This window comes from Kogia breviceps, chromosome 1 (genome assembly GCF_026419965.1).
Source record: "Kogia breviceps isolate mKogBre1 chromosome 1, mKogBre1 haplotype 1, whole genome shotgun sequence".
NCBI classification, from domain to species: domain Eukaryota; kingdom Metazoa; phylum Chordata; class Mammalia; order Artiodactyla; family Physeteridae; genus Kogia; species Kogia breviceps.
Window position 1 is genome coordinate 167,504,713 of NC_081310.1, and position 16,427 is coordinate 167,521,139.

Consider the following 16,427-nt stretch of genomic DNA (forward strand, 5'->3'; position numbering starts at 1 on the left):
CTGTGAATGGAAACAAAACACATCCTCATAAAACTATGACTTTGGGGAAGTGGCCTTTCTCAGAGCCTCGGTTTTCTTCCCGTAAAGTGGAGGTTCTCTCCGCATGGTGGTTGTGGCGGGACTGCCCAGTGCCCTCAAGCAGGGTGGTGGCTATTTTCAGTGGAAGGACCCTTTGCACGTCCAGTTTGGGTGTACGGACATCATAAACATCTCCATGATGATCCCTGTCCCATGCTGAGCCATTCCAGGACCAACTCTACCTGGCCTGGAGCTGGGTCAACCCCCAATCCGCCTGTAATCAGCTTGTGACTTCAAGGAGCTCAGCTTTACGCAGTGCCTCCTGGTCACAGGATATCAGGGCCTAGAGCTCTGCTCCAGCCCCAAGGGTACAGGCGTCCAGTTCTCTCCCCCTCCCACCCTAGCTGGCAGAGCTGGGGAGGCCTGGGACAAAGGGGAAGCGTGCAGCGTTGGCTTGGGACCTGCAACCTCACCCCTCCCCCACCTCACTCCTGGGCAGAGAGGTGACAAAGCCACTCAGTTTGGTAACCTGTGTCCCAGAATGGCAGAGGTTGAGAAGGCGCCTGGTTGGATCTATGGGCTCAGAGAGGCTGTGTCTAGGCCTGGTCACCCAAACAAACCTCCAGTTGTTACCAGCCTCTTCCGTGGGAGGCATGGAGTGGAGCCTAAGGCTCTGCCATCCAGCCTCCAGGCCAGGGAGGGAGTAGCTCAATAGCTAATGCATAAACATTGGGGTTTTGCAGTAACGGAGCAAGGCTCCCAGACCTTGAACTCGTGCAAAATGAGGGCAGTGTTCACTCTTTCTAGGACTTCAGCACCACCACCTTGCTGGCTTTTGCCTCCCCAGGGCCTTGGTATCCTGGAAGGGGAAAGAGCTGTCACCAGACCCCAGCTTAACCAGCCTTTGGCTACTGAGGCCTCTGCTGGACAGGACATCTGCCCAGAGCGCCTAGCCCAGAGTTCACCCCCACTATTTTGGCACTGGGGAGTGAGGAGGAAAGGGCTCCACCAGAAACAGCTCTACCATTTGACCTCAGACCAGCCACAGCTCCTGTTGGAGCTAATTTCCTCAACTGTAACAGGGATAATACCTACCTCTCTAGGTCAGGTTGCAGGGTTTTTTTTTTAAATTACAGAAGTACTGTAATGGAGCCAACTATAGAGAAGCATGCAAAGTAAGAGAGTAAACATCTTCTCCCAGTTGTAATGGTTTGGTGTTGACCCTCACAGACCTCTTTTTGTGCATGTGTATATGTGTCCCTATAAGTGGAATTTAGTATAATTGGATCACACTTTCTACATAGTTCTGTGCAGCCCAGTGCAGCCCTCCCGTTCACCTACAATATTTGCAGTGTTTCTCTCTGCACATATAAGGAAGTGCCATTATACAAGTTCATTATCTCCTCCTTCCTTACACCAAATGTACATTCTATACATTGTTTAGAACTTTGCTTTTATACCTGGCACTCTTTTCATATCAAGTACATACAGATGTGTTGCATTCTTTCCGACAGCTGCATAATATTCCGTTACAAAATGTCCCACCGTGATTAAGAATTAAGTGATTGTCCTCATCACTTTCTTCATACCACTCACCACCTGATGTATTTTAGGTATTTATTTTCTACCCTTCCACCCTACCCCCCGCTGCCAGCCCCCAACTAAAATATCAAGTTCCATGAAGCAGGGATTCGGTTGAGTTTATTGCTGAATCCCCATTGACTAGAATAGTGTTGGGAACATGCACTCAGGTATTGTCTTTCCTTAGTAATATAAATTCTTATTCTTTAGGAAACCTCTCTTACGGAGAACAGGAGGTCTTGGGGAAGAGGATTTTTCAAGGTCACACAAGTGGGGTACTTAAACTTGTCTGCTGAGAGCGTTGGGGACCTTTACATATTCTCATGGTCTTATCAAATTAATCTTATCATAGTCAAATTGGTGCCCACCTCACCACTGAATGGGTACCTCTCTGGGTGTCAGCTTCTCCAGATGCCCGGGTGCTGACTCAGGGAGTCATCTGTTTGCATTTAATACCTTTTTGGAAGATGATTTGGTTTTTGCCTGGAAGGCTTTGAAAAGTCCTGTGCAGCTCGTGTGTTGGGTTTGCACTGGGCAATTCAGAGCACCTGGGGCTTAAAGCAGAGATGGGCAAATTTTTTCTGTAATGGGCTAAATTGTAAGTAAATATCATCGGCTCTGGGGGCCACGTGGTCTGCTGTTGTAGCACAAAGGCAGCCATAAACAATATAGACTTCACAAACAAGTGTGTCTGTGTTTCAATCAAATGTTATTAATGGTAACTGAAATTTGAATTTTTTTTTTTTTTTTTTTTGGCCTATCCACACGGCTTGTGGGGTCTTAGTTCCCCAACCAGGGATTGAACCTCAGGCCCATGGCAGTGAAACCACTGGACTTCCAGGGAACTCCTGAAATTTGAATTTATTACAATTTTCATGTATCACAATGTATTAGCCTTCTTTTTTTTTTTTTTCCCCCAGCCACTTAAAAATGTAAAACCCATTCTTAGCTGGCAGGCTGGATTTGGCCACGGACCATAGTTGACCAACCCGGGCTTAGAGCAAAATCTACCCAAGTGACCAAGAGGTTTCTGAGCTTGGGCCTGGGCTGTCCTGGCTCAAACTGGGCAAGGCCCAGCGAGTTGCTGGAATGGAATTTGACCTACATAGGAAGCAAGGAGCAGATAGAAACCTTGCTTCCTTTGGGGACCAGTACCCGGAAGCAGGGGGAGGACGTGAGCAGGAAGGGTTTGGCAGCAGAGTCCCCTCAGTTTGAAGCTTCCAGCAGCCGAAGGCCTCCTGATCATCCACCTTTTCCTGAGTCTTCCATTTTCTCATCCGTGAAGCGGGAGCCATCTCTCCCCCAGAGCCTGGTGATGGTGGTTAAATCAGGATGTGGATGCAGCCCCTGGCACGTTGCCTAGGGCCTGCCCGGTGCTGCTGGTGCTGCTAGAAGCGGCAGCTCCCTCTCCTCTCTGCTTTTAAAGACTGATGAGCACCTTCTGCCTCCAGGGCCACTGCAGGGTGCAGGGGAGGCTCAGCCATGCAGAAGTCCTGACATCACTGGAGGACTTGAAGAAGATGGCTGAGTGGAGTAAATGCCTGAGGTCACCTGAAGGTCAGCCTTCACATGGTTATTACTCTTATTCTTGAAAAGATCTGACAGGCTGGAAGAGTTCAGAGGGTAAAACGCCTTGTCCAGGAATCCAAAGAACTCAAGTCCCAGAATTGGCTTTTGTTTGCCGAGTATCCTGGGCCCCTACCCTCTGACCTTAGGCCTCCCCATCAGTCGCATGAGGGTACTACAGCAATTCTGCAGTTTCTTGGGCTTCTTTTTTCATCTCCCAGAAGTTTGTTCAAATGAAATCTTAGAAAATTAAAGTAATAAATAAATAAAAAGGGAGCTGTCACGGATCCCATAAACCCCTGCTCCACCCTGCTTAGAACTGGGGACCACGGAGTTACAAGGTCCTTGTCCCATGCTCCAGTGTACCCAGGGCTACTCAGGAGCTGTGGGAGGAGCAAAGGATGTGAGTGACATCTGGCTCATCCCCGCTCCAGGACCCTCCTCCCGGACCCTCCTCCCATTGGGAGTGACCTACCTCTGAATGGCGTGGCCACATGCCTTCCCTCCGCCAGTACTGACTGGGAGAGCCTGGAGCTGGAGTGCGTGCCAGGGAAAGGCCTGGCCCATGGATGCAGGTCAAAAGGCCACGCTCGGAGCTTGGCAAGTTACATGACCTGGCTAGGCCACCGGCATCCCCGTGTGTGGGAGGAGAGGTTCTGAAGCTAACACTTCATCAGTGGCTTCCTGGGAGAAGGAGAGCTCTAAATGGGCCTCAGGACCCCCAGAATTGGGATGGGGTGGTGAGGGGTGAGGGCATGAGAGCCTCCTCGTGCAGGACCCTGAGCCCAAGCACTTGCTGACCTGAGAGGCCTGGGGCACCCCTAGGAGAATCAGGATTTGAACTCGGGTCAGAGGTCTTTCCTCCACAGCCCTGTGGGTTGGGGTGGGGGCCTTGGAGAGTTACTTTTAGGCTGTTTCCAGCTCTCAGAGCTGATGTTCCAGTACTCATCATGGGTTTGCTACATGGCCGAGTTCAAATCTGTTAGGATGAACACTGTTCTCAGAGAATAGATACACGCAGAGCCAGTTTTGCCCAAAAAGCTAATTTCAGAAGTGACAGGTTTGATGTGTATAAATATTCAGTGCTGCGCCCTACTCTGGGCACCCTAGGTACCATTCTTAAGGAGTTCCCAGTGTGGTGGGTGGACAGCAGATGGGTATTCCCAACTGCTTGGAGCAGAAGCTGGAGACTGTAGCGCACACAGCAAGGGCAAAGGCCTGGAACAGCACAGAATGTTCTAGGAGGTAGCTCCATCCCCAGGGGTGGTGATGGGCGGCCGTGGTCCCAGATTCTGGACTCTCCCTTGCTCCTCCACCCCTATAAAAGGCTTCCACAAGAAACCCGTGAGCTGTGGGGCTTGTACCCCTTCTTTAAGGCATCGCCAACTAGTCCATCAGCTTGGCGCCTAAATATATACACGTTGAATGAATGGACTTTATCACCGCCTTTCAGTTCCAGCCACGGGACTGGTGGGGGCAGATGGTGCCATGGGGACTTCCATCCCTCCTTGATTCAGCGAACACCTGTCGAGTGAACCGTGCCGGCTCCATGACGCAGAGCTTGACAGCAAGCCTTAAGGGAAGGCACTCTTATCCCCATTTCTTATGTGAAGAAACTGAGACCCAGAGTCAGGGCTACCACATATCCCAACTCCAAGGTGAGGGAAGCAGCTCGATGCCTTTCAGCCTGGGTCTTCTGATTCCAAGTCCTGTCATGAGCACGCTGGGTGCGGTGGGTGCGAGAGGTGCTGGGTGCCGCTTGCCTACCCAGGAGTGGGGGCCATGCTCCTCCCCTGGATCTAGCATCCAGCCACACTGAGCACCCCGTTAGATCCGGCCTTGCAGGCACACACACACCACCACCACCCCCGCTTCTTCCCCCTGCATGTACTGTTCTGTCTACCTGGAATGCAGTCTTGCCACCGCTTCTCCACTTGGCAGACTCCTTGCATGTCCTTCACGGCCCAACTCCAGTGTCACCTCCCAGGAACCCACCTTTGATTGATTGTCCCAGGCAAAATTACAAGTCTGTCCCTGCAGGGCTCCCACAGTGCCCCGGTTGAAGCTCAGACCACACTAGCCTCCCCTTCCCAATGGACCTGATGCCTCTTCCTTGAAGTCAGGACCGGGGCCCGGGGCATGAGTCACTGAGCCTTTTAGTAGGCCTTGATGCAGCAGCCTGCCTGGGTGGATGTGGATATAACCCAGCGGGTACCCGGGTAGGCAGGTTTTCTAAAGCAGAGTTTGACCTTGACCTCCCAAGTGGTAAAGTCCAGCAGAGGGCTTTGTCCTTGGCTCCCAGCAGCCCCCGCTCTCAGAGGCACAGCTGCTCAGCAGGGCCCCAAGACTGACTTCAGAGGCCCAGAGACCCCTGGCACACCAGAGCCAGACTGGAGACAGGGCTGTAGTAATAGTAGTGCCCCCCAGCAGAGCCCCTTCTGCAAGGGTATTCATGCAAGGGCACGATTTTTACCAGATCCGCATATCATCGGTATCATTTTTCACTTCTATTTTTATTTAAATTGCTGTGTTCTAAATAATATGAAACCACAGGGCTTGTAAAAAATATTTTGAATAGGTGATACATTCATGTCGTTCAAAATTCAAAAACGTACAAAGGGATATAAAATGAAAATTCTCCCTTCTACCCTGCCTCTGCCACCCAGATCCCCAAGGTACACTGTTACCTTTCTTGTGCATTCTTTTTTTTCCGGTACGCGGGCCTCTCACCGCCGCGGCCTCCCCCGTCGCGGAGCACAGGCTCCAGACGCGCAAGCTCCGGACGCGCAGGTTCAGCGGCCATGGCTTACGGGCCCAGCCACTCCGCGGCACATGGGATCCTCCCTGACCCGGGCACAAACCCGCGTCCCCTACATTGGCAGGCGGACTCTCAACCACTGCACCACCAGGGAATCCCGTGCATTCTTTTAAGGAAGTAGATGTGTATATTCTCCCCCATTCTAGCCTTTTTTTTTCCCCCCCACACAAAACGTAGCATACAACACACTGTTCTGAAGCTTTGCTTTTTACTTAATATAACTTGGGGAGTATGCCAAATCAGTACCTAAAGAGCTTTCTTTGTTAAGTACTCCATTATATAGCTATGCCACATTTTTGCAAATCATAGGTTTGCATTGCTAGTTTTATATTTATTCGAGTGTGTACTAGAAAAATATATATCCTGTATACCATTAGTATCAGACGAAGGCCAACCCTGAGCCGTGACACCTGTGACTCACCAGGCAGAAAGCCCCCACATGGGGGTTCAACAGCCACTGTCGTGCCGTCCTTGTGACATCCTCTTACTTAATCCCAGTGGTCACCCGAGGAGTTGGGCTTGGCCAGGGCCCACCAGAGGAGGTCTGTCTAGGTGCTCACCACCCACTCGGAACCAACAGCGTTGGGTCTGAAGGCTCCCTAAGGAGTTGAGAGGGAGGCTCTGAGGGGTGCTGGGTAGGGTGGGCCATGACAGACAGGATTTACAGGGAGTGCAGCCCACTGGAAGGAAAGCCCCAGCGTCTAGGATGAATGTCCAGAGTTTGGCCAGGAAGGAGCCCGTGGGAAGGAAGGATCCAGCTCTCTCTTGACAAGGAATGGGCTCTGAACTAGTGCTGGCTGAAACCTTCCTCTTAGCCTCTGACGTGAGAACCTTAGCTTTCGCAATCGTTGGCCTGACGGCTTCTAGAGAATGAAAAGACCATACTAGGAATGTGTCTGATTAACAGCTAAGCCCAGCGCTATCTGTGAGGATCTTGAAGTCAGGGCTGCTTCTGGGTTCCGGGGGGGTGGGCCAAGGCCATGGCCAAGCTGAGGAGATCCCCTCCACAGGTAGGTGCGGCTTAGGATCTGTGCCTCCACCCCTCCCCTCCAGTGCCCAGCCCAGTGTGGCGCACCTGGTGAATGCCTGCCCGTAATTTCTTTGGCATCCCTCCCCCCGGGCCCCGTTCTTTCAGTCAGTTAAGGGCCTGCCCTTAACTGTCATAAATCTTGGCTTCCTCATTTTAAAAGAAAACAAAAGTCCTCTCCCTAGCAAGGCACCTTGCTCTCCCTGGGCCCTCCTGCCTGCTGGCCTCCTCCCTGCCTGCTGCCTCCTTCCTGCCTGCTGGCCTCCTCCCTGCCTGCTGCCTCCGGCCCTTGGCCCTTTTCCTCCCCCAGCCCTTTGCCATTGGAAGCACCTTGACCCAGCACTCTTACTCGCCTTGTGTCGTGTACTTTTCCAAAGCACATTCCTGGCTGGTATGTCATCTGTGTCCTAACAACCCTGGGAAGCTTGTGGTCGGGATAGTTGCCCCGAGCTTCAGCCTGGTTCTCTGCAGACCCCTGAGTAAGCTGGAACTTGTCTCTGCCTCAGTATCTGCCCTGTGAATGGAGGCGAGGGTTTGCAGACAAGCAAACAAGAGGGCCTGGGAGGAATGGGGAAGGGGACTCACCTGCTAGAATGCACAGAGCAAGGAGGCAGGTGGGCTGGAATTAGAAGCCACCATCTTGGGCTCCAAATCCAGGGCACTTCGCCCATCCATGCCGCTCCTCCCACATAATTGGGCCCCCCTTGCCTCGGTTCCTGGGCCTCCCAGCCAGAGAGTCTGGAGCCACCTCAAGCCGAGGCATGGCTTCAACAGGGAAATGAGACCCCGGAGAATGCCAAGCCCTGGCTACAGAGAGGAGGAAGACCCTAATTACCCTCTCTCCCCAGGAATGAGTCTGGCCAGCCCGGTGTCTAGAAGTTGGCAGGGCTGGTTTGGGCACCTGAGGTCGGGAAGTGGCCAGGTTTCTTCAGAGAAGGGCTGGTGTGGTGCCAGGAGTCAGGCAAGCTATCTGAACAAGGGAACCTGCCAGCCCAGGCCCTGCCCTCTAGTAACCTGGGCCTGACGTGCCTCTAACAGTGTGCGGGTTTTCTCTCTGCAGAAGCTGACGGGCCGCCTCATGCTGGCTGTGGGAGGGGCAGTGCTCGGCTCCTTGCAGTTTGGCTACAACACTGGAGTCATCAATGCCCCCCAGAAGGTGAGTGCTGTGCCATCCTAGGCTTCTAGAGACCAGAGTGCTCTGCTGTGTACCCCTGCCCCCCATCTCACACACACACACACACACACACACACACACACACACACACACACACACTCACCCCGCCTCTTGGGGACACACACACACACGCTCACCCCGCCTCTTGTGGACACACACACACACACACACGCTCACCCTGCCTCTTGGACACACACACACACACACACTCTCACCCTGCCTCTTGGACACACACACACACACACACACGCTCACCCTGCCTCTTGGACACACACACACACACGCTCACCCTGCCTCTTGGACACACACACACACACACACTCTCACCCTGCCTCTTGGACACACACACACACACACACGCTCACCCTGCCTCTTGGACACACACACACACACACACACGCTCACCCCGCCTCTTGTGGACACACACACACACACGCTCACCCTGCCTCTTGGACACACACACACACACACACACACACACGCTCACCCTGCCTCTTGGACACACACACACACACGCTCACCCAGCCTCTTGGACACACACACACACACACACACACACACACACGCTCACCCTGCCTCTTGGACACACACACACGCTCACCCTGCCTCTTGGACACGCACACACACATACACACACACACACACACACACACACAATGTTCACCCTGCCTCTTGGACGTTGGAGTCATTTACATCAACTCACCATCTGTCTTACCAGCCAATATTCTGGTCCTGAATGGGTTAGAGACTCTTAGCTTTGGCCTTGGAATTTTGGGGCCCACAGAACCACAGGATCTTTATAGGTCATCTCGACCAACCTCCCACCCGACACAGACATTTGTAAAAATTGAAGCCGTGTTCGGTGTAGTGATGCTGCATTCGTGCGGCCCTCTGGGGCTACAGAGGGCTTCCGTGGTGCTTTTCTCACCTGCTGCTCACACCGAGCCCTAAGGCAGGCAGGCAGCCTGCCCACTCCTACCCTGCAGGTGCCGGGAATGGCCAGAACCTGCCCAGCATGACCAGCTAGTCAGGAATGGAGCTGGTATGTGACACCAGTCTGCCTTGGCACCATCCCTGCCAGGTGGTCCCCGAGCCTGTCCTCTCACCCATCCACACGCAGCACACTCCCTTGTAAGGGAGCCCATTCTAGGCTGAAACTGCCTATCTCCCTGGAGGCCCCGGGCCAGGCAAAGCAAAAACGGCATCTTGCCCTAGGGAACTGGAGGGGTGCAAGTGTGCGCTTATTCCCTTCTCCCCACAGCACGACCCAGATCTGTCCTCACGTGTTCACCTGAGTGTCGGGACTGGGAGGCATCCTGGTGAGGGCCTCCAGCGTAGCCAGCCCACTGCTCTGGGGAGGAGAGAAGAGGACGGGGGCAGGAAAGGAGACTGTAACGAGTCCCTCCTCTACGCCAGGCCTGTTGGGTACATTCATAAGGTCGGGCGGTGATTTCCATTTTATACGCCTGAAAACCGAGGCCCAGGGCAGGTGAAATGACCAATGGACTCAAGGTCACATAGCCAGGGGATGGTGGAGTCAGAAGCCAAACTCTGTTGTTTACACAACCTCAGGCTGTCTTCTGGACCAGCCACCTGGTCGGTTTAAAAGTCTGTACCTTCCCAGGCAGGACAAAATGAGACTGGACCATCCTGTCAAGGCCATATTCATGGTCCAGACAGGTGAGGCCAGGAAGTGAGTATGGCTGCTTCCCGAGGATTGGGGCCTGTTTGGGGGAGCTGGGCCTCCTCCAGATAGACGGAGGGTGGCCGTGGGGGCCACGCCCGATGCTGGGGAGCAGGTCACCAGGGCGGCCAGGCCTGCTGAGTCATGCTCAGCTGCAGCAGACGTTGACGGGGCTTTTCCAAGTTTGTGGGAAATGGCGATCGTGGGCCCATGCTTGAAACAGTTCCAAGCCCTGCTTTTGCTAAGTGCTCTGAGCAGATCTTGCCAAGGTGTGTGCCTTGGAGCTGGCTCCCCTTGGGAATCCTTACACATGCAAAGTGTGTACAGTCTTAGAGAGAGGTTGAGTTCTCCACTTGATTGTACATCAGTAAGTGTCCCCTGACACTTACAGAATCTGACCTCATTGGTCTGGGATGCTGTCTGGGCATCAAATTTTTAAAGCTCCCCAATTGGTTCTAATGTGCAGTCAAAAGATGAGAAGCACTGGATTAAGTGATCACAGTCAGGGGTGATCACTTGACTGTGATCACATAGTGAGTTACGCACGGTGACAGAACTAGGACTCTAAGAACAGGATAGAGGTGTTTTCCAGAAACAGAACAGGGTTGTGGTAAGCAGGGGCCCACAGGTGGGGATAAAATGCCCAGAGGAAAGAAAGTCTGTGTGTCACTAGGGTAAATGGGAGGAGGGAGAAGGATGGGAGGGCGACGAGGTAAGCCAGAAGCTGCCCACAAAGGGCTCTTATGGTCAGTAGTTTCATCTGCAGAATCTTCAGCCACTGGCAGGGCATGGCACAGCGAGAATGGGCACGTGGGCACCAATGCGTAGGCCGAACTGGGGAGTGTGGACCTCAGAATGAGGACAATAGGGCCCCGCTGAAGAGGACAGGTAGGATCAGATTTGCATTTTAGGGAAATGATTCAGGCGTCTGGTGCAGTGGGATGGTTCTGAGAATATGAAACTAGAGACAGGGAAATAGTGAGAAGGCTGCTGTTGTAATAGGGGTAGAAAAACCAACACTGAGTAGGAAGAATGGGCAGGAGCTGGTCATCAGTTCAGCCTGAGGATGAGAGAGTGGGGTTTAAAACTGGCTTCAATGTTTCTGGCTTGGGCGATGTGGGTCTGGAGGAAGAGCAGGGAGGTGCCGTGGGATATGCAGGAACTGAGGTTTGGTGACACAGCGGACAAGCACTTGGACATGGGGGTCTGTTTCTTTGGAGGGTAGTCAGTGGGAGAAGACTGATAGGTTGGTCACCAGTATCCATAGTGATAGAGAAGGATCTCCCAGAGGGACTGCAGAGTAAAAAGAGAAGTAAGGGTCAAGCCCTGGAGAGCATACCCACTGACAGAAGATCCTGGGAAGGAGGAGGAGAGCTGGCACCTCTACGCCAGGAGACAAGACCCTTCTGAGCCAGAGGAAGAATGGAAGCGCCTGAGGATGAGCGTCCATGGCCATGTCCTTCGTCCCTAGAGCAGTGCCCGTCCATAGGAACAGGCACTCGGATGTGGACAGAGTGAAGGGATGCTATCCGGTGCTCCGGAGGCTGACCTGGGCAGATCAGCTCCATATTGCCGAAGGCAAAAGACCCTCCGGTGACCCTGCCGTGGCAAAGGCTGTCCAAGTGGAGTGCTGTGGGTAAAGACCTCCCTGCAGTGGGTTGAACAGGGAGAAGGCAGATGGGGGAGAGCAGAGACAGCCCTTCCAAGGGACTCGGTAGAAAAGGAAGAAAGAAGGGCGATCGCCAGAGGGGTTGTCTGGCTAAGGTTTTTTTTTTTTTTAATACGAAGACTTCATTTTTAAACGGGTTGTAAGGAATCAGCAGAGGAGGAGAGGGTGAAGGTAAGGAGTGGGGGTGGTCCTTCAGGAGGCCGGTGGTGGTAGAGCAGAGGCAAAGGGGTTGCATTTGGCCGGAAGGGACTAAGACACTTCCAAGGGTGCAGATGTAGACAAACCCAGAGTGATGTTCTCTAATTCTTGGGACTTCCTATCTAATCAGAAACAGGTGAAAGGTGAGAATTACAGCGGAAGATGGGCGGGGCAGCAGGCAGGGGCTCCGGACAGCACAGAGGGCCCAGCGGGAAACATTTATAGGAGCATTTGCGGGCACCTGTCCAAAGGTCACTTGGGCAGCCGGCCTCTGAGGACTGAGGTGAGAGACCTGCATGGCGTTTCCGGGGGCGCGTGCTCAGGCACTCCGCCTGTTTACTCTTGTACTTTACAGACACTTCTCATAAGCCTGACCGTAGTTTTTCCAACCGGGAGCAAACATGATAAACTTAACATGTGAGGAGGGGAGAGGACAACACTAGAGGGAGAGATGAAAGCGGGGCTCAGAGCCGACGGCCGTGCCTCGGGAGGCACCAAAGCCATTGTCCTGGGACGGCCCAGTGATTGTGCCAACACCATCACTCAACGTGGACTATGACAGGCACTGCCCTAGATGGTGGGGAGGGATAGAGCCGAGAACACAGCAGGCTCACCCTGGCCCTCAGGGAGCTGCCTGACACATGGTCAGAACTGGGCTCTGTCCCTGCTCTCCAAAGATTCAACCATCCAGAGTGCAGGGGCGAGGTGGGAAGGAGAGACCCCTTGGGAAAAGCCACAGTATTATTAACGGAGGGCTTCTCGGTGCTATGGGAACAAAGAGAAAGGAATGACTAATGCTGGGGGTAGGGCTGATGGGAGAGACAGAAGGAGTTAGCAGCTGTGCTAGACCTTGAGGGCAAATCGGCCCCAGAGGGAAGGAGGGGCGGGTATCCCAGGCAATAGGAACGGCTTGTGCAGAGATGCGGTGGCATGAAGTGTTCCACTGATGGGCTCGCACCGACCAGGCCGACCCCCCTTGTCTGTCTAGAGGCACTGCCCTTAGGAAACTGCACTGCGCTGGCCAGGTTGGCCTGCTTGCCAATGGAGACCTTGCCCCACTAGAGGTGAGGGTGCCAGTACTGCTGTTAATTACCAGAAGCTTGGTCTCCTCCGTAAAACAGGCCCCAAAGGGCTTCCTCTTGGAAGTGGTTAATTAATCATAACATTATCTTAAATGTTTATATAGCACCTCCTAGTAAGTTACGTCCTCACAGCAGCCCCACAAGGTGGGTGGGGCCGGTGTTATCTTCCCCTCATAAAGGAGGCACTGAGGCTGGGAGAGGTCACCTGGTGAGTGAGAGGCTGAGTTACAGATGGACGCCAGGCCTCAGGCCTGATGATGACATCTCTGCCGGGCCTCCGGCCTCTGCAGGGGAGGAGGGGAGCCCAGCCGCACAGAGAGCAGATAAATGAGCAAGGGCATCCTGACTATCATACTGAGTGGAGAGAACTACCGTTCCCCTCCCCACATGGCTGAGCTGCCAACAGAGATGACTAAAGGCCATTGAGGAACCATGAGTTCCTGGCCAAGGGACAGTGTCAGGCATGTCTGAGGCATCCTCAGAAACCAGACCGCTTGGGCTGGAAGGGGCCTGACAGTCCGCAGGCTCAACGTTCCTTGTTTGCTGAAGGAAGAACTTGGTCTAGAGAGCAGGCGAGGTCTGCCCAGGATGACCTGCTTGGTGAGTGAAAGTACTGGAGGCAAGACGGGCTTCCCAGCCCAGGCTCCAGGCAGCCTCTCCTTATCTCCACCTAGATCCAAAGAGCTCTGGGCCCCTTCTCCCCGTCACCCATCTCTGCTTATACGGACTCTCACAGCTTACAGCTCACTTGTCACGCGCCAGGCATTGTTCCAAATGCATTAGAAACAATAATTCAATTGTTTCATATAATATAACCCCATTAGGGAGACACTATAGTCCCTGTTTTATAAGAAACTAGGGCACAGAGATGTTAAGCAATTAAACCAAGGACACACAGCTAGTAAGTGGCAGAGCTAGGATTTAAATCCAGGGAGTCTGGCTCCAGTCTGTATCCTTGACCACCACAGAAGAAATGTCGGTTACACTTACAGGCACCGAAACACCGTTTTACGTGCCAACAACTGCTACCCTGCTGTTCTCTCCTGCTCTTACTTCAAGCTGAGTCATGCACAGACATCTCGGTTTCCCCCACACAGTTGCACAGCCTCTTACACCACAACACTCTGCCACAGCTCCGTCATCTCTTAAGCCCCTCTGGTTCATGGCCTGTTTATCAATTAGTGACAATGCTTTCTGCCTCCAGCCCTGTGCTGGGACCTAGATGAACCAGACTGTGCCCCTATTGGAGTTTAGTCTAGAGGGAGCACACAGTGCCTCATAGTTAGCTGTCCGAGGCAGTGAGGGAAACACGGACAGGCTGGTGTAAGCAGAAAGGGGGAGGGAGAGGGTACCTGGCCCATAGAGGAGGTTTTTGTTCAACACCATAGACATTTGTGGCCAGATAGTTCTTTGGCATTACGGAGGCTGTCCCTGCCATGCATTGTAGGACGTTTAGCAGCATCCCTGGCCTCTACCCCTGCCAGTGTAACAACCAAAAATGTCTCCAGACATTGTGGGGGGAGCAAATTGCCCCTGTTTGGGAACCACTGCAGTAATGAAGAGGAGGTTATGAAGGCTCTCCAGAGGAGGGATGGCGCGTTCTCTGGAAAGTGACCAACAGCTCACCAGGCAGAAGGCAAAGCAGCAGCAAAGCGAAGGTGCAGAGGTGTGGGGTGCCCAGGCAGCATGGGGGCGTCGCCATGTGGGGTGGGAAGAGATGCTTCATCCTGAGGGTGGTGGGGAGACAAGAAAAGCTGTGAGCAGGGGAAATGAAGATCCTTCTGTTTGCAGGGGAGACCCCAGCGGCCAGGGACCAGTGAGGAGGTCAGAGCAAAGGCTTGGAGAGAAGCCATATCAGGGCTCTTCCAGAAAAGCAGCCAAAGCAGCCAGGGTGGTCCGATCATCTGCTCTGGGGTTGGGGCCCAGCTTCTAGCTCCATCTGGCTGCCTGGGCCTCTTCACCAGGCCCCAGGGAGGGGCCCTGAGGAACCCAGAAGTTATCTGTCCAGCCCCACCTGTAGCGTCTGTCTCCCGAACTCCCAGCTGACCCTGGGGCGTGGCTGAGTTGCTATGGAGACATACCATCTGGGCTGAGGGGCGGGGGCAGCCACAGCTGTGGGGGAGGGGTAGGTAGGGAACAGGAAATAGGGGTCAAAGCCGGGCTGAGGGGCTGAACTGGACAAGCTGGCCCTTTCTTCCTCCCGACTGGACCTCAAAGCTTGGGCGGCTGTTTAGCCCCTTCACCCCCACAGTATATCAAAGAAAGAGAAGAAACGGTTGAGAGAGAGCTGATTCCCTCTCAGGGTGATCTAGAACAGGGGGCCCCAACCCCCGGGCCAGGGACCGGTACCAGGCCGCATAGCAGGAGGTGAGTCGCGGGCGGGCAGGTCAGCCGCTGCGTTACCGCCTGAACCATGCCCGCCAGCCCCGGTCTGTGGAAAAACTGCCTACCACTAAACCAGCGCCTGGTGCCAAAAAGTTGGGGACTGCTGATGTAGGAGACCAGGCCTCTCCAGGGAAGATGTGGAGAGCAGCCAGAAATTCCAAAACATATACCCCTTCTCTTGGCAGTGGTCTGGAATTCTAGAACACTAGTTGGCAGGGGGACCAAATCCAGCTAGCAGCCTGTTTTTGTATGGCCTATGAGCCAAGAATGGTTTTTACGTGTTTAAAAGGTTGTGGGGGCGTAGCGAAGGGAAGAAAAATAAGCAACAGAGGCCATATGTCGTCAGCAGACTCTAATATTTTCTATCTAGCCTTTTACATAAATTGTTTATATCAATCCCTGATCCAAACTTTGACTTGTATGCTCCCTGCTGACAGGGGACTCACTACCTGTAACATGGGTAATTTCATCCTCTGAAGCCTAGAAAGCTCTTCTTTCCCCTGAGCTGAAGTCTGTGCCCTGGGGCTCTGCAGACCTGCTGGGTCCCTCGGCCTGGGGCAGCCAATAAGGTCTGAAGATAGAGCTTTACTCCCCAAGGCAAGCCTCTAGTTCCTTCAGGTTCTTTCTTGTACTATAAATTCTTAGGTTAATGCTTTGTCTTGCAGTAATTTAAAAATGGAAAACTCTGTCCTTAATGCTCCTCTCAAGGAGATGGCTTCTCTCCTTGAGAGAACAGTGACAAGGAACAGCTTACTCCATGTGCCAAGCAGTGGGCTCCACCTTACACCCAGAACCTCACTACAGATGCTGCCCTGACACAGAGGAAGTCAGAATTTCCGCTCTAGACAGGAAGACGTGTGGTCCTTTAGCCACAGTTACCCAGGCAGAGAAGGGAGGGGGGATGACAGACGTGACACAAGCCTCTCCCCACCCTTACCCCCAGGAGAACTGCTGGGATGAGGAATAGCTGTTTCCTGGAAACCATTCAGTCCAAGGGATGGCAGCTGCCCAGGGCCATCCTGCTTCTCCATGCTGGCCCCTACAGTGTCACCCAGTGAGCCTCTGCCCTCTAGGTTCAGTGAGGGGATGCTTGGACAGAGAGCTCTAACAGCCCCTCAACTTCCAACAGCCTGATGCCACGGCTGACCAGGACCTGCCCTTTCTCCTCAGCACGCACGCACTCACACCGACCCTTGGCAGGGAGAGGGGTTGGGAATGGGCTGGG

General features: G+C 53.5%; 2 protein-coding genes across 7 annotated transcripts in view; one reads left to right on the plus strand and one right to left on the minus strand.

The window, feature by feature from the left end:
* Nucleotides 1–16,427, plus strand: part of SLC2A1 (solute carrier family 2 member 1) — a 29,052-nt gene that overhangs the window by 3,904 nt on the left and 8,721 nt on the right. The window contains exons 1-2 of one of the 2 annotated variants that reach the window (XM_067009748.1): nt 6,831–6,993; nt 8,071–8,166. In XM_067009748.1, coding sequence (XP_066865849.1) covers nt 6,964–6,993; nt 8,071–8,166 — 126 coding nt within the window. In that variant the 5' untranslated portion in view covers nt 6,831–6,963. Of the gene's footprint in view, nt 1–6,830; nt 6,994–8,070; nt 8,167–16,427 lie in introns of those variants that run through there. The other variant, XM_059074375.2, reaches the window with a different exon arrangement.
* ZNF691 (zinc finger protein 691) overlaps nt 13,719–16,427 on the minus strand; it is a 67,100-nt gene continuing 64,391 nt past the window's right edge. For all 5 annotated transcript variants that reach the window (XM_059074567.2, XM_067009770.1, XM_067009772.1 and 2 more), the window contains one exon: nt 13,719–14,544. The gene's annotated coding sequence lies outside the window, so the exon portion shown is untranslated. The remainder of the gene's footprint in view (nt 14,545–16,427) is intronic.